The following is a 19,583-nucleotide window of genomic DNA, read 5'->3' on the forward strand; positions in this document are numbered from 1 at the left end:
GCTGCTGCTGCTGCTGCTGCTGCGCCAGCGAGAGCAGCCGGAGCAGACTGGGAGCTGCTGCTGATCTACCTGCTAGCTAGCGGCATCCTCAGCAAAACAACAGGAAGCGGGGCGCGACAGGCAGCTGCAGCAGCTGCAGCAGCTGCAAAAGCAGCGTCTACAGCAGCAGCAGCAGCAATTCCATATGTGGCGGCAGCAGCAGCAGCAGCGGCAGCTTCTAGGCCAGCAGCAGCAGCAAGAGCAGCAGCCTCAGGAGCTTGGAGACGCAGCTCAAGACTGCTGATGGATCCTGGCAGCTGCAGCACGTTTTGCTGCTGATAATCACAACAGCTTACATTAGCAGCAAAAGCAAAAGGGGCTGGAAGCAGCAGCTCTTATTTGCTGCAATGGGTGCAGCTGAACCCTCTCCTGAGGGGCCCCCGGGGGCCCCTGCTGGGGCCCCCCGTAGAGAGTCTGCAGCATGTTGCGATCATATGACGAGATCAGCAGCAAATGCTTCAGCAGCAGCAGCAGCAGCAGCAGCAGCACCTGGCAACGAAGAAAAGGCAGCGGTGGCGGGGCCAGAAGGAGCGCCAGAAGCAACGGCTGCAGCAGCCGCAGCAGCAGCAGCAGCAGCAGCAGCAGATGAATATGATTCAGCCTCAGCGGACACGGAGGCGTCGGGTGCTTCAGGAGCGACGACTGCTGCTTCTGCTGCTGCTGCTGCTGCCGCCGAATGCGCTGCTGCTGCTCCTGCAGCAGCTGCTGCTGCTGCAGACAGCCAGCAGCAGCAGCACCGAGACGCCCCAGGAATTCACAGCGAGGGATCTCCTGGCCCGCTGCAAGCTGGGCAGCGCCGCAAGCGCGGCGCTGCAGCAGCAGCAGCAGCAGCAGCAGCAGCAGCAGCAGCAAGCGAAGCAGAGAAGGCTGAAGAAGCAGCAGGAGACAATTCTCTTGAAGAAGGAGACAAAGAAGCAGCAGCAAGCAGCAGCAAATGCCGCAGAAACCCCAGGAGGCGCTGCAGGGGCAGCGGGGCCCCTTTAGTAATGACTGTAGAGTGGACCCGCCAGCATGTGCTGCAGTGCAAAGTGCTGGCTGAGGTAAACCCTAAACCCTAAACCCTAAACCCTAGCGTCTAAACCCTAAACCCTAGCCTCTAAGTTGAACGCCCCAGCAACCACACATGGGTGGATTTCAAATGGTGCAGCAGCTGCAGCAGCAGGTGCGGCAGCAGCTGCAGCAGCTGCTGCAGCAGCTGCTGCGGCTCTCTTTGTGGAGGCGCCGTTTGCTGCTGCTGTTGCTGCTGCTGCTGCTGCTGCTGCTGCAGAAGCTGGCGTGGACCTCGAGCGACTCTGCTGTGCTGCGGGAAAGCCTGGAGGTAAGGAAAGAGCCAACTCCAGGAGTGGGAATGGGGCTTTATTTGAAGAAGGCAGTGGTGAGTTGCTGCTGCATGCATGCGGAGGCGAACTGGGGGGCGGAGCAGCGGCTGCTGCTGCTGCTGCAGCAGCAGCAGCAAGAGGAGAAGCAGCAGCAGCAGAAGCGGCAGCAGGCCAAGCGCTGCAGGATGAAGCTCGAGGCCGCCCCCGGCTCGCAGCAGCACGATCTGCCCCCCGCAGCAGCAGCAGCAGCTGCTGCTGCTGCTGCAGCCGACTGCGAGGCCCCGGACAGCTGCCCCGCGATGCCCGCCAGCAGCAGCAGCAGCAACAGCACCACCACCAGCAGCGCCGCAGCAGCAGCAGCAGCAGCAGCAGGCACGCGGAGAGGCGTCTGCAGCTGCAGCGCGACAAGCTGCTTCCGAGTTCTCTGCTTTCGAGGAGATGCAGTTTTATCTCCTTTCAACTTTTTGGGATCTGCAAAGTCGGGGGCCCTCAGCGACGAAGAGTGGGGGGCCCTCATGGCCCCCAAAGAAAACGCTGGTACAGGAACACTGCATGCGCATGCATGCATGCATGCATGCATGCGTGCATGCATGCATGCATGCATGCATGCATGCGCAGAAACAATTCAGCAAGTGCACTTTTCAGTTTAAAAAGATAATTTGATTAGTGATTTATGTAAAGGTTCCAGAGTTTAAAGGAATAATTTAATCAGTGAATTACGTAAAGGTTTCAGAGTTTAAAAAGATAATTGGTTTAGCAAATTATAAGGAGTTTCCAGAGTTAAAATGGATAATTCATTCAGTGAATTATACAAAGGTTTCAGAGTTCAAAAGGGATAATTGAATTATTGAATTATATAAAGTTTTCAGAGTTCAAAAAGATAATTGAATTAGCAAATTGTAAGGAGTTGCAAGGCTTTTAACAGATAATTAATTTAATAAACTGTGAGGAGTTTTAAGACTTTAAAGAGATAATTAATTTTAAAAATTATAAGGAGTTTTAGTACTTTAAAGAGATAATTAATTTAATAAATTATAGGGAGCTTCCAGGTTTTAGAAGGATGATTAATTTAGTAAGTCATCAAGGAGTTCTGGGATTAAGAAAGACGAGTAGTTGTATAAATGAAAAAGGAGTTTTAGGATTAAGGAAGATAAATGGCTAAGTAATGTAATGTAATGTAATGTAATGAATTATAAAGGAGTTTTAAGGTTTTAGAAAGATGAATAATTGTATGTATGGTAAGGGAATGGTCGTTTTAAGAAAGATAAATAATTGTATAAATGAAAAAGTAGTTCTAAGATTTTAGATAGGTAAACAATTTAGTAAATTGTAAGGGATTTTTGGGATTAAGAAAGTCAAATAATTTAGTAAATGATATGGATTTTTGAGGTTTTAGAAGGAAATAAGTTATATTGGCGATAAGAAGTTTTAACATTTCAGAGAGACAAATAATCAAACAAATAACAAGGGAATTTCGGGGTTAGCAAAGATAAATAATTGTATAAGTGAAAAGGGAGTTTGCGATTAAGAAAGATAAATAATTGTATAAATGAAAAGGGAGTTTGGGGCTTTAGAAAGATAAATAATTTAGTTAGTTATAAGGGAGTTTTAAGACTTTAGACAGATAAGCAATTTAGTAGATGATAAAGGAGTTTTACGATTTAAGAAAGATAAATAATTATATCAATGAGGTATATACGATAAAGGGATCTTAAGATTAAAGAAAGAAATAGTTATGTAAATGACAAGCGAGTTTTGATATTTAAGAAAGATAAATCATTGCATAAATGGTAAAGGAACTGTGGGATATAAGTAGAAAATAATTAAGTTAATGATAAGGGAATTTGGGGATTTATGAAGGGGGAATAATTACTCAAATGAGATTCAAATGAAAAAGGAGTTGTGGGATTTAAGAGAGATAAATAATTATATAAATATGAAGGAATTTTGGGATTTAAGAAAGAAATGGTGATATAAATGATAAAGGAATTGTGGGATTAGAAAAGGGGGAATACTGATGTAAATGAAAAGGAAATTATGGCACTAAAGGACGAGAAATAATTATATAAATGAAAAACAAATGAAAAAGGAATAATGGAATTAAAGAGCGAGAAATAACAAAAAGACTGAAAAAAGTATAATTGGGTTAAAGAGAGAAGAACAATGAGATAAATGGGGTAATGGGATTAAAGAGAGAAATGAGGAGATGAAGAAGATTAAAGGAAAGGATGGAATCAAAGAAAGATAATGAGATAAAAGAGAAATGAGATTAAAAAGAGTTAAAGAAAGAAAGAAATAATGAGGTAAGGGGATAGATGGGTAAAAAAGGAAAGAATGGAATTGAAAAGAAAGATATAATGAGATGAAGTAAAACAGAAAAAAAACAGAAAATGAGACAAAGCAGAGTAAGAGACACTAACAGCAATTGAAACAGAGAAAAGGAGACAGAAGAAGAGGCAGAGAAAGAGAGATAGAGAAAAGGAGACAGCGAAAAAAGACGGAAAAAAGGAGACAGAAAAGGAGATGAAGAAGAGGAGATAGAGGAAAGATGGAATAAAAGAGAGAGAAAAGGAGATAAAGAAAAGGAAGTAGAAGAGAGGAAATAGAAAAAAATGGCAGCAAGAAGAGACAGAGAAAAAGGCAGAAAGAAGAAAAAGAGATAAAGAGGAAAAGAGTTGCAGCTAGAGAGGGAGCCGAGCCAGCAAGGGGAGTAGCCTGTTAAAGCAGCAAAAGCCGCAAGCAGCGGGGCCACAGCAGCAGCAGCAGCAGCAGCAGCAGCAGCAGCGTGACTGGTTTGCTGCTTCTGGCTGGGCGCAGCTGGAGGCTTGGGGCTTGCTGCTGCATGCGCCGGGGCTGGCCTGCGTGTGTGGGGGGCTTTTTATTAGGGCTGGAGCCGCGGGAACACCTTAGCCCGGCCTTCACTTTGGCCCGGCAAAATGTGCCCTACAGTCTGCAGCTGCAGGCCCACAGGTACTTGGCCTCGGAGCTGCTGGCCGACGTCTTCGCCATCTACGCCAACCACTACTGCGCCCGCCACTGCAAAGGCTTTTTCGAACAAGTCGACTCCGAGCTGCCCTGCATTGTGGTGAGTTGCGGTGTACAGACACCGCGCGCCCCGCACTGCCCCTGCGCTGTACGTACACTCCAGCTGCCCGCGCGCGCAGCGCGGTGCGCCCGCGGAGCTGAATCCTCACTTTCTTCCTGAAAAAAGATGTCCTAACCTATTAGACGATAAGGGCTTTAATTTAATAATAATTATTGTTAGGGCAGACACCGGGGGGAGGGCGGGGAGTCGTGACGCTGCTTGTCAAGTGTACAGACACCGCAAGGCCGGCTGCTCGGCCGTGCAGTCGCCGGCAGCCGGGAGGTCTAAGCAGCACTTTTCAATCCTCTTTCTCACTTTTGAATCATCTTTTCGGGTCTTCTTTTCGCTATTTTTCCAACACTTGTTGGGTCTCAGCGCCAAAGTCCAAACGAGCTGCTCCCCTAAACAGGTTCCTGTCTATCTCTGTGTTAATGAGTCTATTGGGGCTGCTTTGGCGCGCATTTATTTATTTCCCTTATGTTGTTTTTTCTCAACACCCCCCTGATCCGGCGCCTGCTGCGCCCGCTGCTCCACCCACAGCAGCAGCAGCAGCAGCAGCAATTTGTGCTGCTGGTGCTGCGGGTGGGCTCAGCGGCAAAAGGCTGGGCTTGGCTGCACTGGTCTGGTGGCTGTGGGGTCTGTTTGCTTTCGCCTACACGCGAAGACGCAGCCGCCGGAGTCTCCCTGCGAAGCTGCGGCTCCTGCTGCTTGGTGGCGCTGCCTCCCATTGTTACTGCTGCTGCTGCTGCTGCTGCTGCTGCTGCTGCTGCTGCTTGCTGCTGGCGTGGCTGACTGCGATTGAGGGCTGCTGGCGGTCCTGTGTGTACCGCGTAGGAGCTGTCGAAATGTGTGCGTCTGTGGGTGGTGTGGATTGTGCAAACTGGCGCATTTCACTGATTAAAAATGCTAACTTCGGGGCAAAAGCACTTTAAAATTTAGAATTTGGAGGTGCGAGTAAAAGTCCTGAAGCCGAGTGCGCGTGTTGCTTGTAGACGCGGCCAGGGCTTCTGTCTGAGGGCTACTTCGGGGTTTTCTACGGCTACCGAAATGCCACCAGCTTCCCCTGCGCCTACCCCGGCTGCGGCCACGTCTGTCAGCCCCAGTGCCGCTGCTACGAGATAGAGCGGGCCTGGCGCTGCCTGTGGACGCGGCACCAGCGGCGGGCGGCCGACCAGGGGCCCCGGGGGGCCCCCTCTTGAGGCGGCCCAAGGGGCCCAGGGGGGCCCCCTCTTGAGGCGGCCCAAGGGGCCCAGGGGGGCCCCCTCTTGAGGCGGCCCAAGGGGCCCAGGGGGGCCCCCTCTTGAGGCGGCCCAAGGGGCCCCGGGGGGCCCCTTGGGCTCTTGAAGAGCCCAAGCGGCCCCGGGGGGGCCCCTCTTGAGGCGGCCCAAGGGGCCCCGGGGGGCCCCCTCTTGAGGCGGCCCGGGGGGCCCCGGAGCGCCTCCTCTTGAGTCGGCCGAAGGGTCCCCGAGGGGCCCCCTTTTGATGCGGCCCAAGGGGCCCGGGGGAGCCTGCTCCTGAGGGGTCCCAAGCGGCCCCGGGGGGCCCCCTTTTGAGGTGGCCCAAGGGCCCCGAGGGGCCTCCCCATGAGGCGGCTCAAGGGGACTTAAAGGGCTCCCTCTTGAGGCGGCCCAAGGGGCCCCGAGGGATCCTCTCTTGAGGTGGCCCAAGGGGCCCAGGGGGCCCCCTCTTGAGGCGGCCCAAGGGGCCCCGAGGGGCCCCCTCTTGAGGCGGCCCAAGGGGCCCCGAGGGGCCCCCTCTTGAGGCGGCCCAATTTGCTCTTCTTCTCTGCAGAATGTCGCTGTTTTTTGCCAGACTTCCGGGCTTTTCCCCACACACTCCTCTGCAGCAGCTCCTGCGGAGTCTTTGCTTGCTTTTGCTTCTCGACTAATTGCCGTTTCCGCCGAACAAAGCCGGCGCAACTGCCAAGAAGATTGCTGAACTTGCTATTCACGTGTTTCTTTGTCTCGTTATCTTCTCTCCTGAACTTGTTATCTACTCGTTTCTGAATTCTTTCATCTACTTTGTTTGGAGCTGCCGTCGGTGCTGCAGCACCAGTCCTGCTGCTGCTGCTCCGTAGTTCCCTCAGACTCTGTTTGCTGTTTTCCCCTGTCTTCACTTCCTGCAGCGAGCGCGGTCGCTGCGTGTAGCCGCACCCGCTGCTGCTGCTGCTGCTGCTGCTTAGCAGCAGCAGCAGCAGCTGTTGCTGGCGGGGGCCGGAGGCGGCTCGTTTTGGGGCTGCATGCTCCCGCAGTTTTACTTCGTTTTGCCGTCGAGCGAAGAGGTATGAAGCACAAAATGAATTCAATTCAGAAACCAACGAGGAAGCAGCAAATAGTGGCGGCCTCTCGCCTTCTTTAGGCCAATTTCTAAGAGGAATACGGGACACTCAGTTAGCAGCTACAGCTTGCTGCTGCTGCTAACCCCCTCTAGAGCCCTGCAGAAAAGCCTAAAGCTGCATGCAGCTACGGAGGGGCCCGGGGCCCCCCAAAGCTTCTTAATGGACCTTTTGGGGCTTCCGTGGCTCCTCTGTGGGCCTCCTGGGGCCCCATGTCATGTCTGTCGTCACTGACACTATTTAATGTACTTTCTTCCAAGTATTTTTGCAATTTAAACCTTAAACTGGGAAATAAGTCGAATCCACTGAACTGGATTAACTCGTAAGTGACCATCAGGCCTTTCGTTCGGGGGAATCTTCTAAAAGACGAAAAAGAGGAATGTAGTTTTTGTTTCGAAACTCTTTATAGATGCGTTGCTGCAGCTGCTGCTCCCGCAGCAGCAGCTGCTGCTGCTCCAGAGGCTGCTGTTGCTGCTGCTTCATAAGCTGCTGTAGCTGCTCCAGCAGCTGCTGCTGCTGCTCCAGCAGCAGCTGCTGTTGCTGCTTCGGCAGCTGTTTGCGAAGAACACCCCTACAGCGCAGCCCCAAGAGCAAGGCAGAAGCTGCAGGGGCCCCCCAGGGGGCCCCAAAGGAGCAAAAACAGGACCTTTAGGGTCTTATAAATGTACCCTATGGGGCGCCCAGCTGCAGAGGCTAAAACTTCTGGCCAAACATCCAGGGGTCTGCGGAGGGGGTAGAAAACGCAGGAAAGAAAAGAAATGAAACAAAAATTAAATAAAATTGCAATTAAGAAAGAAGGCCGGCGAGGCACAGAAAAGCGGCGAAGACAGAAGCCAACGCAGGCAACTGCCACGCAAGCAAAAATAGCAAAAAGAAGAAACATAAAGCAGCTCGTGCACATAAACCCTAAACCCTAAACCCTAGAGACAACACCTGTAAGCATAAGCATGCGCGGAAAGCCTTACCATGATTATACGCCCTTCGTCGGCCCATACGGTTTATGTTTGCGTCTTGAGGGTTTACTGAGTGCACACGCCAAACCCTAAACCCTAAAACCTAAACCCTCTCCGCCAGGCGCACAGCCCGAAACCCTAACCCCGGAATGAGAGTAGATCTGGATTTGACTTCGTCTTATCTAACGAAATCTGGTTTGCTGAAGATGAGGCGGCAGCAGCAGTTGCTGCTGCTGCCTCTTCACTTACTGCTGCAGTTGCTGCCGCTGCCTCTGCGGTGGATGCTTGTGCTGCTGCCGCATTTACTGACTATCTTTGCTCCTCACTTACTCCTGTTGTTAGGATAAATAATGTCCCTCGCAGTAATGCTCTTCAGCTCATTTGCTGCAGTGCGGAAGGCTCTGCACACGTTTGCTGCAAAGATGGCCGGCAGCTGTGGCACGTCCAGCAGCAAAATGACGCTGGCAAAGCCGAGCCTGTAAGAGAATTTCAACAGAAGCAGCAAGTAGCAGCAGCAGCCAGCCTGTAAGAGAATTTCAACAGAAGCAGCAAGTAGCAGCAGCAGCCAGCCAAGTTCGCAGTATTCGACTTCTCAGGATCTTGCCTAGGGCTCTTCTGACTCTCCTGCTCCGCGGGACCAGCGGACAATCAGCTAGTGAGCTGATGCTTTCTTCTTACCCCGTACTTGTGGACATTTTGAAGAAATAACTCTACAAAAACAAGCGCGGAAATGAAACAAGGGATGAGTTGCAGCCCCACCGGCCGCCGAACTACGCCGACTCGTCACGGCAGGCAGAGGCTACAGGCGCCGCCTTGCTAGCGATTTGAAAAACAATTGCGTGTAATTTCAAGTTAGTTAATAGAATACTAAAGCTTCAAGTACAGATTGAGCAGATTGTACAAAAAGCCCCAGCAAGAGAGCCCTGAGGGGCTTGGTGGGTCCATTACGGGGCCCCAAGGGGCCCCCAGAACACACGAACGCGGATTCTCAGCACTAATACGAAAAGCCAAAATGCTTTAAGAATATTTTCTTATTCGAGCCTTAGGGCTTGTTGACCTAGAGTTAGTGCTTAACAACGCCGTAGTTATCTGACAGATCGGCGTGGGCGTTGGATGAGGGCAGCAGGCGTGCTGAAGTAGCAGCAACCTGAGAGCGATGACAGCAAAATAAGCTCGTCTACCGCAGTGAATAGAAGTGCATATTCTACAGAAAACGATCTGCTGTTGCACTGAAACATCACTGGGCTTACCGCCAACAGCTACAATGCTGCATAGGTGATGCACCGCCTGAACAGCGCCATATCGTACTCGGCAAATGCGCTTGTGCGAAAGAGAATACAAGAAAAGTGACGGGCTGGCCTGGAAAGACCCACAGAGTACACGAGACATTTGCGCAACAGTAGTCGCACATGTCCACTCGGCTAGTTACCGCCGTCGTCTTGAGCGCTTACACCCAGAACTAGTGCTAAAGTCCCTGCATTACAGCTCTACAATCTGCCGAGCACTTGCTTTTAGGCATCTAAGACAGCCTGATCATCACTGGCTGCATCACTTGACAGCACACTCAGTTTTGTACTGCTCAGCGGCTTTTGCTGCCACGCCGAATGCACGAATGCACTCGCAGTAGCAGAAAGAGCAACGGCAGTAGAGAAGATTTTCGCTGCTGGATTATAGCTACAGCGAAGCGGGGGAAGCAGCCGGACAACCAGCAGTAACAGTAGCAGCGGCCCTGGTCATTTGCGCAGTCCTTTAGCAACGGAATCTGCCATACAGTAAAGATCAGAAAGCCCCACAACGTGTGCAAGCTGGAATGTCTGTGGCAAATTTTCTGATGTATTTCCTCTTAACTCCAGCATTAACGGCCGCGGCAGCACAGCATCAATCTGCGGGAGTGCGCAGCTCGCTCATTGCACTCCTGCTGCTGCTGATACTCTTGGCTCTCAGCGACAGATTGTGGCAGCTGTTGCTGAAACTGCTGGTGTCACCTATGCTTCTCACCATGCTTTGATCGACGGCATAATCTGCACAGGCGCCTGCTGCAGCAAGGGAGCTCACTGCTGCTGCTGCCGCAGTATCTGCGGCTGATAGTACTGCACCAAGTATTGCCGTTTCAACGAATGATGCCGAGCTGGAGCGCACATAGCAACCACAGAATAACACCTCAAATGGCATACATCTCACTTTGCTCTTCAAGGGGTTCCGAAAAGCTCTCCTAACACTCCTTATTGCCTATGACGCTGACTGGTTCAACTTAGTGCTGCGTCACTTGTTACTACTGCTTCCGTTGCTGCTTCCATATTTTTGTCCTCCGAAGCATTGCATGCTAGGGCAGAAGCTACAGCAGGAGGACTGGCAGCAGTGGCAACTGCAGCAGGAGCGGCGACAGCAGCAGCAGCAGTAGCTTGCCGGATATTCATTGATTGAAAAATGAGCCGGGTGTCTGTGTACTGAACTGATTAAGCGAAGTGTCTCTGCATTATTTGCTGCTGTTTTGTTGTTTCATTTTTGTCTCTGGCAGCGGCAGCTGTTGCCGAAGGCCGTGATTTGGCTGCATGTTGTATTCCTTGTAATCAAAAGTTTGTTGCTCACCTCCGTCACTGCATCTCCTGCTACCGCTGTTTCTGGTGCCTTCTTTTGATGGTGCCGGCGCTGCTACTGCAGTGTCTGTTGTTGCAGCAGAAGATGCTGCTGCGGCAGCTTCCGTTATGTGAGCCATTAATATAAGACGTGCGTGCAAGACACCCGTCCCAAAAGAAAACCCTCGCAAGTGTTTAGCTGCACAGCACTGGGTCGTGTTGCTGCTACTGTGTTTGTTGATTCTGTTGCTTCCGCCGGGTGGCTTAGAACTTTCGTTGTGTTTGCTCTGGCGCTGTCTCCCTAGCAGCTGCCAGCAGCAGCGACAGCAGCAACAGTTAGCTACCACTGCAGCAGCACCTTGTACATTCGCTGCTGCTGCGGCTCCCCGCAACATGAGTAGTCAGACCTTTGCTAGAACTCATTCTCCAAAGGACAAGAAACGATCAAGGCAAACAACAAGCCTTTCATCCGATGCCCCAATAAACTTTGAGCCTTATGCTGTACACCAAGGCGTGAGTCGAGCGAGTCTGTGAGCACCGTCACCTAGGCCTGATGTTTTGGACGTGTAGCTAACGTTTTGTGTTCATGTTTTTTAATTCTAAGCTGTTTCGGATCTACGGTTTGAAGTTCAGGTTTTGTTACGCCCTAAAACCTACGCCGAAAGTGCCCAGTAGTTACGCATCGATCGGGCCATGCAGCTGCTGCTGACCTTGCTGGTTCTCTTTCTACTGCTGGTGCTCGCAGCACACACTGGAAGCCAGTGTTTGAGCCGTGTAAGTGCAGAGAAGGCCAGCTGGGCAAGCTTCCGGGGACATTGCGGAGCATGCAACTAGAGACGAAGATTCCTGTACGGATGCGCCAGAAGCTTCCGCTTCTGAGCAATTGCCTAAGCGTGAACTGCATCATAGCACAGTTCGAGATATGCTCTAGAGGGAAGTGATACTTTTCATTTATGGCTTTCGCACAGTGAGAAATTCCCAGCAAACCCAGTAGTGCCGATGACCCTAGAACTACCCAGAACATTTCTAAGTTCTACTGGGAAAAAAGAGAAAAGTGGACTACTCCCGTATTTTTCATTGTGAGGGCTTCCCTATCCATCCAAAATTAATTTCTGCTTCAAATATGCATTTCACCTTGAGCTCTAGTGCCTCACTGGTTAGTAATGGCCTGATTAGCTAGTATTTGACTAATGTTATCTTGTTTGAGCGTCAAATCGCCCGTGCAAATACAGTTTAAATAAACCCGTGCCACAAATGCCTATATAGGCTCAAATGAGCTGCTGATGTGACTCCCCTCAGCTTTAGAGAGGGACAGGCACCCGCGGTATAAAAACGTATCTCACGCATGCTTCATGTATTCCTTGCATCAGACTTTCCATGTTTTTGTAGTACGAAGTATACCAAGGATAGCTCATTGTCTCTCCAAGACAAATGCTTCCTGATCCACACAAGCAGCTGAGCGGAGACGCGGAATCTGAGTTGCCAGACTAGGAAAAAAGCCCTGCATCTCAACTGAATTACACAGTGCTCCCACCACAACTATGAAATGAATCAGGTCATGGCTTCTCAAATTGGCTTCAAGTTCCACACCAAGGACGTCTTTAATTGCAAAGACGATGCGGAGCAACGATGTCATGTCCAGCGCTGGGCGATGTGAGATCCCCAGAAGGACATGAAGGGCCGCAATTCCTAGATTTTGTGGCTTGTAAAATTTTTAAGTGACAGGCGAGCTCTGGGGTACTCTCCTGCCCGTGGATGCTGCAAGTCTTTGCTTGGGCCTCTTTTGGAGCATCGACTCGGCAGACACACGCTACGAGCATCCGTAAGGCCCTCCTTATTCTGTATTGTTCATTTTTAATTTTGAATTTTTGTGGTTTCTTTTTCGTTTGCGCTGTTTTATCAGTCTATAGGTTGCCATCGCAGAAATGTACCCTGTCTCGCACTGCTGACTGCGCACGTGGAGCCCAGCACCAGCTATTTTGAAGTTCTGATTCTATTGGCTGGCTGAACAATTAAACTACCACTAACAAACATGCTTACATAAGCGGCTCTGGTATTATTTGTTCGCATGAGCACATGGTAAAGAATGCAACACTATTCAATCAATGTGTGTGAAGGAGTCGCACAGACGGATCAATGAATGAGGCTGCAGAGAAATATTCCAAGGCAAACATAGAAGGCTGCAAGAGCTCCCAAAATATTTTCTTTTTGATACTGTTTTTTCTATTCAAACACAAAAATATTTACAAAATTTAGTTTTGTATTATTTCCCTGCTCATCTTGAAAGCTACAACGACTGGCCCCAGTTCACGGGGACCACTCGATTGCAGCGCCAATGGACCCCCATAAATACTTGCGGGCGTTTGCTCTGCGAGACGCCCGCAGAGATTGGTTGAAATTTTTTTTGTGTAATGCTTATTTGCTATAAAAGTTTTATTTAGTAGTGTATAATCACGTTGCAGCAGCAACGTCGGCCAGGGACAGCTGGCGGCACTAAAACTCATGCGAGAGCAACCAGCAGTAACGCCACTGAGGCCAGCATTTTCACTCCTCAAGACATCAAGGGGAAAGTTCACACAGAGACTGGAAACTCTTGTTGAAGAGTCCGTGCCAGGAAGTCCTCCGGCAATAGCAGAAAAGGCAGCAGTGCCGCCTCGCAGTCCAGCCTTACTATCTATGAAAAGAACTCGAACAGCAACAGCACAAAGGGCAGCAGTGCCGCATCGCAGCCCTGCGTTGCTCTCTCCCCCTCACTGTCCTGAAGTTCCATTGTTCTAAATAAGAGGCAAAGGGGGCATTCCACTGGACATGAAGAAAGCCAGTAATGCATCGGGAACGTCCGAGGTGCCAATGTCGCCCGTGAAGACTTTTGAAAGCACCGGGGGCTTACTGGGGGCTTTGAAGTTTCGGGCTCGAAGGTGCTGGGGAGTCCATGGCAGGAGTGAATATGGAATATCCTCGGGAGTATGGCGCCCCTTATCAATGTCAGTTGCTCTGCTTGTTGCACTTACGCTGCTGCTGGTTCCTGCAATTGATGTGCACGCGGTCACTCTCGCTCGTGAAGCTGGTCCCAGAGAACATACCAGCGCTTCTGGAGAGGAGACACAACGCGATGATAGTGATTGGGTTCTAAAGATATTGACAAATCGGATGAAAAAAACCGCTGAATGGAAGTCTCAGCTCTTTCCTGGCAAGGCGCAACAGAGCCAAGATGGCACCCCAAACCACCTGCTGCACAGATTTCTCTTAAACTCTGCCACAACGACCTTCCACTTAGGCGAATTCTCTTCGTTGTTTTCTAGAGCACGGAAACAACCAGAAGTGGTAGTAGAACACATACGCAGCGCTAGCAATCGAAAGAAGGGGCTACCGTCTCGGCGTGGCCGCGACGGTCCCGGGAGACCCAAGCAGACGCCCTCCTCTATCCCCGGAGCAGCAGCGCATGCATCCCAGGAATCCTTTTTGAACATTTCTGCCAGTGGTAAACCAAGAGGGGGCATGTTGCGGGCCTGGGGTTCGCCTCAGCGGACGTCTTCACCTCCTGTACAAGAAGACTCTGACTCCAGTGGTTTCTGGGACAATGGAGCGATTCCCCTGCAGTGGAGACCCAACATGCATGACGTGACAGCATCTGGTAGGGAACCAGCCTGCGTTGCTACCAGTGCCGCTGCGTACGCGGACGTGGCTGCTGTGGTCATTGCTGCTCCATCATATTCTATTGTTGTTCATGGAACATTTATCTTGTTAATGACATGCTAAGACTATGAATGCCTTTTAGTGACGTTGCCCCGATTAGCATGTTATCTTGTCTCTCTTACTCTGTGTCTCCTGTGTAGGCTTTTCTCTTGGACGCTTAGCGACATCACGGGAGACAACGAATTCATATTTGTTTTCAGCAAACGGGAGCCCGCAGGATCCCGTGCTAAAATCTCAGCAGTGGTATGCTTAGCCCCTCCCCTAGTCCTTGCCCTGCCATCTCATGTTGGGTAATAGCCTGCATTCTAAGTAGATTTGATTGGGTCTACAGCCATGCAAAAATAGGACCTCTAAAACAGCGAAATGCCTTTTCTCAGGCTACCAGAGATGCAGCTATGCAAATGCCAACGTTGAAGAGGTAACGCTTATATTTACTGGTGTTTTAGGAACGATCTAAATAAACTTGTAGCCGACGTGGAGAAAGTTTATCAAGATGTTTTCGTTATTACTGGGCCCCTTTGGCTTCCTTACGATATTGCCGGTGCAATGCCCGGGATCTACAATGAGAAGTCGAAGAAGGGTTTTCGCCAGGTGTTCGCATGCCTTCGGTGAGACGTTGTGCAGATCGCTATCTATATGATCACGAGCACCGTTTTACCATGACTTACAGCTTCTTCAGGAGACCCCAGGGCTTCCATGGTGTCTTTGTTGGGCTATGCACAAAATAAGCCTTTCAGACAACTGCGGGTATGCTGTCTGCTTGCTTGCTTGCCAACGTAGGCCATGGAAAGGGGAAGCGGAGGCGTTGCCTTTGAGCATAGAAGCATTAGAAGGCTTTTCACAGCCAGCACCTGCAGGGAGGAAAAAAGTGTATTACGCTTTAACAAGGATGAACGAAGATACTGCAGAGTTACCAGCAGACCTTACAGCGCCTTGGTTGGTCACTGAACCACCCTTAGTAAAAGCTTTTGCACTGTGCCGCAGAAGGCTCCAGTTCGATACAGGAGAGCAGGATGCGTTGCCTGTCATGCACGCAAAGGTCATCTCTGTCGGCTATAACTTCATCCATGTCCCTACACATTTTTTCAAAATCATCTTAGGAATCAGGCCAAAAGCGCAGGCTGCACCTCACGGCATCAACCAAACTCAGGCTCGGATGCAGGATCAGGCTCAGGCCAAAAGAGACAGTGGCCCGTTGGCAACACTTTCCCCCGCTGCTTTTGGTTCGTTTCTTGTTCCAAACCAGCCCATGGGTCCAGTAGTGAGCATTGATCGCCTCAGAGTTCCGCTTACATTCTTAGAGTCCGTGAGCGGCATGGATTTCTCTGTAAGTGGTGCCGATGCTTGTAGAACGCAGATTACAGGGAAAAAAGCAAATGAATAATCGTAAAAAGGCAGCACAAAACTGAAAGGCCGACTGGGAATATGTATAGTGGGAGCGTAACTCATTTGTCTTGCCTCATCTCTCAGTTCATCTCCGATCTTCTGAAGGAATCAAGTGATCATTTTAGTCAAGTGAAACAAACAACGGCGGAGCGAGCGACTGGAGACGAAGAATCTCCTGCAGATGCGCCAGATGCTTCGGCTTCTGGGCAACTGTTTGGGCATGAAGTGCATCAGAGTACAGTTCGAGGGATACTCGATAGGGAAATGATGCTTCTCACGTTTGACATTTGTTCAGTGAGAAATCCCAACAAACCCAGTAGTCCTAATGAGGCCAGTAATGCTGGGGACGCTTCTACATTCTGCTGAAAAACGCAGAAAGGTAGGCTATCTCCGTATTCTCCATATCTGTAACTGTCCGATGTCGTCCTTTGCTATCCCTGCTTCTCTCCGGCTTGCAGGGTGCCGCATGCTTCTTGGGGATTGTGAGTCTAAAAATGGGTCCAAAATGGACTAACAATACTTTAGACCGTACGGTCTATCTGCAGGTGGTTTACTGCTTTTTGCTTCGGCCGAACTCACCCGATACTGCCTGTAATGACATTTGTTGCTTCAATTGTCTTTTGAGACCTGACCCTACACCTGGAGCCGCGCTTTAGGTTATACACGCATGTATGCATGAGGCAATAAGCACGCGCAAGCATGCATGCTTCCAATCTACAGGGGGCACAATAAGCTCTTACTGCCTGCCTCTTCTAATGTCTACTTCCCTGTAACAGTGATACGCCGTGGGTGCTTTCATGAGGCCGATCCATGTGGACTGCGATATGGTAGCATAGATGAAACGCAGCCCCAGGATGCCAGGATGCCGCTGTACGTATTGTAGACAAGCAGGACCCAAAGACGGTGGGATGCAATGCCCTCACTTGTACCTCGCCCACTTTCTGAAGAGCTCTGTCTACAGCTTTCTAGAAACAGTTTGAGCCTGGAATAGGTACTACTGAGATCTTCACTATTCGTACCGTAGTTGCTCTCCTAGTAAGCTCCTTCCCTTTAACAGCTTTTATCTGTAGCCTCATAGGTTAATTTTTTTGTGGCATGTGGACTGCATTGGTCAGTTTGTTTCTTGATTATCCAGGCTTTTTCATATGCCGTTGGAGGGTCTATACTTTCACGATTGCATGATGCGCATGTTTCTTCGTTCTCTCTGGCCCATAAGTTTCTTTTTCTAATGTTTCGGGTGTTGGTACTCGTTTTGACTAAACTTCTGTATCCTTTGTGTCAGTAAAAGCTAGCAAGTTCAGCTTCTCTACAAAAGTGGCCTGTACAGTGCTTTTGCAGCCACTGGCTCTCCTACTGCTTTTGAGTTTCCTACTGCTGGCTACAACCGTTTCAGAGCTTTACATACAACGCAGGGCGTCTACACATCGCGTGCCAGTGGCCTGCAGAGGCAAAGGGACATTAATGACCTACCAAGTCGTTGACCCTCTACGTTTCCTCACTATTTTGCCTTTATCCCTCATAGACGCCCTGAGATGAGAAGTTCAAGCACTTCAGATCGATAAGCTGTGGCCAGCTGAAGCGACTGCAGGATCTTAGGTCTGCAGCTTGTTGAGAACCCTTAAAGATGACAAGTGACGGTAGCAAACGGGCAGAGCAGCCACACAAAGGCTCGCATGTTCCACATGACACATTGGGGAGGTCTTACGTGAGACATCTCCAGCACCAGCACAAGCAGTAGACTTGGTGTTGGCATACGTGCATTTTCGCATTCCTCAAGCTGCCATGCATCTCAGCAGAAGCATAATAAGGCAATATTCAACTTGATAGTACTGGTGAGATATCAGCTATGTAAAATTCTTGCGCTAGGAGGAAATATGACTTGGATGAAGGCTTCCCTTTACCCCGAGTCGCTTTGAATAGTACGATGGTTAGGCAAGGCGTCCAGGGGCTAAAGAGACAGCAGCGACTCCCAAGCCAGAGAAGTGAGCAAAGAAGCGACCAAAAGCAAGCGTGACAGTGGCAACAGCACTACCAATGACATCTGGCTCATCTAAATCAAACCATATTCAACGAAGGTATTCAGGAAAAGCCATGAAAGAAACACCGGTTGGGGCTGCCATTTACTCGACCACTAACTCCAATTACTGCCGCATGTGGGACAAACGGGAAAACGTGGGCACGTGAGATAGAAGTAAACCAAAGCTAGAAGTCAGAAACACTGTTACGAGGTTGTGACAAATTGGCAGTAGCATGAAGTGCAACCGCCAAACAGCAACAGCAGAACCATGAGCAACGCTGCAGCAACGGGAAAGATACGCAGTCTATTCTCACTTTCGTAAAGCTTTGCCTTTCGCGTTTTGTTGCAAGGGTCGAGGAAACTGGTGTCTCTTCTCAAGCACATGAGTTTTTTTAACGCGTTAAGTACTATGATGAAAGGACGGGGTCCCTCAAATGAAACACGCGGTAGCCCTTGGGGCTTTTTTACGGGGTAATAGGGTAATAGCCAATGTATAGGAGACTGCAAGCATTAGTCTTCAAGGAGGCAACGCTGCCAAAATGGAGTTTGATGGAGCCCTCGGGATCATTCAGGGATTACTGAGGAGTGTTTAGGACCCCGTAAGCAATCGTTCAGAAAGAGAAAGCCTTGCTGAAGTGGAACTTGAAGGAGCCCAGAAGACTTCTTCAGAGTAGAGCCCCTTGACACACAGTTGTCTCCTCTTGAAGGAGCACAAGCCGTAACTAGACTGGGCCGAGAGTCAGATAACAAATAAAGAAGAGACGCTGAAGAGAACAGGATCCGCTATACTTGTCCCCAGTGTCATGAATGCGAATGCCTTGTGAGCCATTTGATACGCGCGCGAAAGACTCAAATTTTGGTTGGTCAAGATTTCTGAAACCTGCTATATCCTAATGCCTTGAAGCTACGCTTCGCAGCGGCAACTCCAGTACTTGAAGGTGACTGCTTGGGAAACTTGCGGCCAGCAAGGCCGTGGAAGCGGAACACTGAAGTAATGACGGCCATATGAGTGCTGAGACCAGTTCCTGAGAAAAGGATTAGGAACACAAAAGATCACAACACGGAGCGGGCAGCACCAACAAACGCCACACAGAAGACTTGTACGCTTCCATTTATTGTCTCTACTGAAGCCTACTAGATGAAACTGGGTAAGGCGAAACACATTAAACGAAGCATTCGCCAATCCGAAACACATTAAAGGAAGCATTCGCCAATCCAGCGCATTCGCCATCGTGGAAAATATTGCAGCTACGATGGTCTTCTCAAGTGGGTCCTAGTATATGAACCGGCCCCACGACCCGCACTTCTGCGCCACCACGAAGCATGAAAAGTGCCAATTTTGCAAACAGTCTGTGCAAAAGCGTTTTGCCGCCCAGGCGAACTAGTGCGTCACGAGTACTTGCAGAAAGTTCGCTTATGGAGAGCTACTCTCATCGAAGTACGCTTCGGGTGAAATACAGAGCAGATATCGTATTTCGGAACACTGAAGTAATGACGGCCATATGAGTGCTGAGACCAGTTCCTGAGAAAAGGATTAGGAACACAAAAGATCACAACACGGAGCGGGCAGCACCAACAAACGCCACACAGAAGACTTGTACGCTTCCATTTATTGTCTCTACTGAAGCCTACTAGATGAAACTGGGTAAGGCGAAACACATTAAACGAAGCATTCGCCAATCCGAAACACATTAAAGGAAGCATTCGCCAATCCAGCGCATTCGCCATCGTGGAAAATATTGCAGCTACGATGGTCTTCTCAAGTGGGTCCTAGTATATGAACCGGCCCCACGACCCGCACTTCTGCGCCACCACGAAGCATGAAAAGTGCCAATTTTGCAAACAGTCTGTGCAAAAGCGTTTTGCCGCCCAGGCGAACTAGTGCGTCACGAGTACTTGCAGAAAGTTCGCTTATGGAGAGCTACTCTCATCGAAGTACGCTTCGGGTGAAATACAGAGCAGATATCGTATTTCAAGAGCTTAAGCTCGTTCTCTACAAGCGCGTTCTCTTCTTCAGTAAAAGCCATGGTTCCCCTGAAACGGCCTGAGGCAGAATGGGCTGTCTCTGTCCTTCTTGCCAGAGATCGTGGCGCTTGGGATGTTCTCTGTCTCACTACATCCTCTACGCTTTTACCCTCAGCGACGTCGATGATGTCCCTTACAACCTGAAAAGACGC

At 49.9% G+C, this 19,583-nt stretch overlaps 3 protein-coding genes across 3 annotated transcripts; 2 read left to right on the plus strand and 1 right to left on the minus strand.

Moving 5' to 3' along the window:
* Positions 1-386: 386 nt before the first annotated feature.
* On the plus strand, positions 387-5,642 carry ENH_00063570 (hypothetical protein, conserved; the record flags this gene model as incomplete). Its single annotated transcript, XM_013582107.1, has 4 exons — positions 387-1,079; positions 1,307-1,895; positions 4,244-4,443; positions 5,436-5,642. The coding sequence occupies 4 exons, from the start codon at positions 387-389 to the stop codon at positions 5,640-5,642; spliced, it is 1,689 nt and encodes a 562-aa protein (XP_013437561.1).
* A 1,469-nt stretch (positions 5,643-7,111) lies between these two features.
* Positions 7,112-8,426, minus strand: ENH_00063580 (hypothetical protein, conserved; the record flags this gene model as incomplete). The annotated part of the gene is made up of 3 exons (XM_013582108.1): positions 7,112-7,349; positions 8,058-8,207; positions 8,410-8,426. 3 exons carry the CDS (start codon positions 8,424-8,426, stop codon positions 7,112-7,114), a joined length of 405 nt encoding a protein of 134 aa, XP_013437562.1.
* A 4,863-nt stretch (positions 8,427-13,289) lies between these two features.
* On the plus strand, positions 13,290-15,387 carry ENH_00063590 (DNA/RNA non-specific endonuclease domain-containing protein, putative; the record flags this gene model as incomplete). Its single annotated transcript, XM_013582109.1, has 3 exons — positions 13,290-13,978; positions 14,450-14,611; positions 14,784-15,387. The coding sequence occupies 3 exons, from the start codon at positions 13,290-13,292 to the stop codon at positions 15,385-15,387; spliced, it is 1,455 nt and encodes a 484-aa protein (XP_013437563.1).
* Between the last annotated feature and the right edge of the window lie 4,196 nt (positions 15,388-19,583).

Source organism: Eimeria necatrix, genomic scaffold (assembly GCF_000499385.1).
Source record: "Eimeria necatrix Houghton genomic scaffold, Enh_scaff56, whole genome shotgun sequence".
Lineage (NCBI taxonomy): Eukaryota > Apicomplexa > Conoidasida > Eucoccidiorida > Eimeriidae > Eimeria > Eimeria necatrix.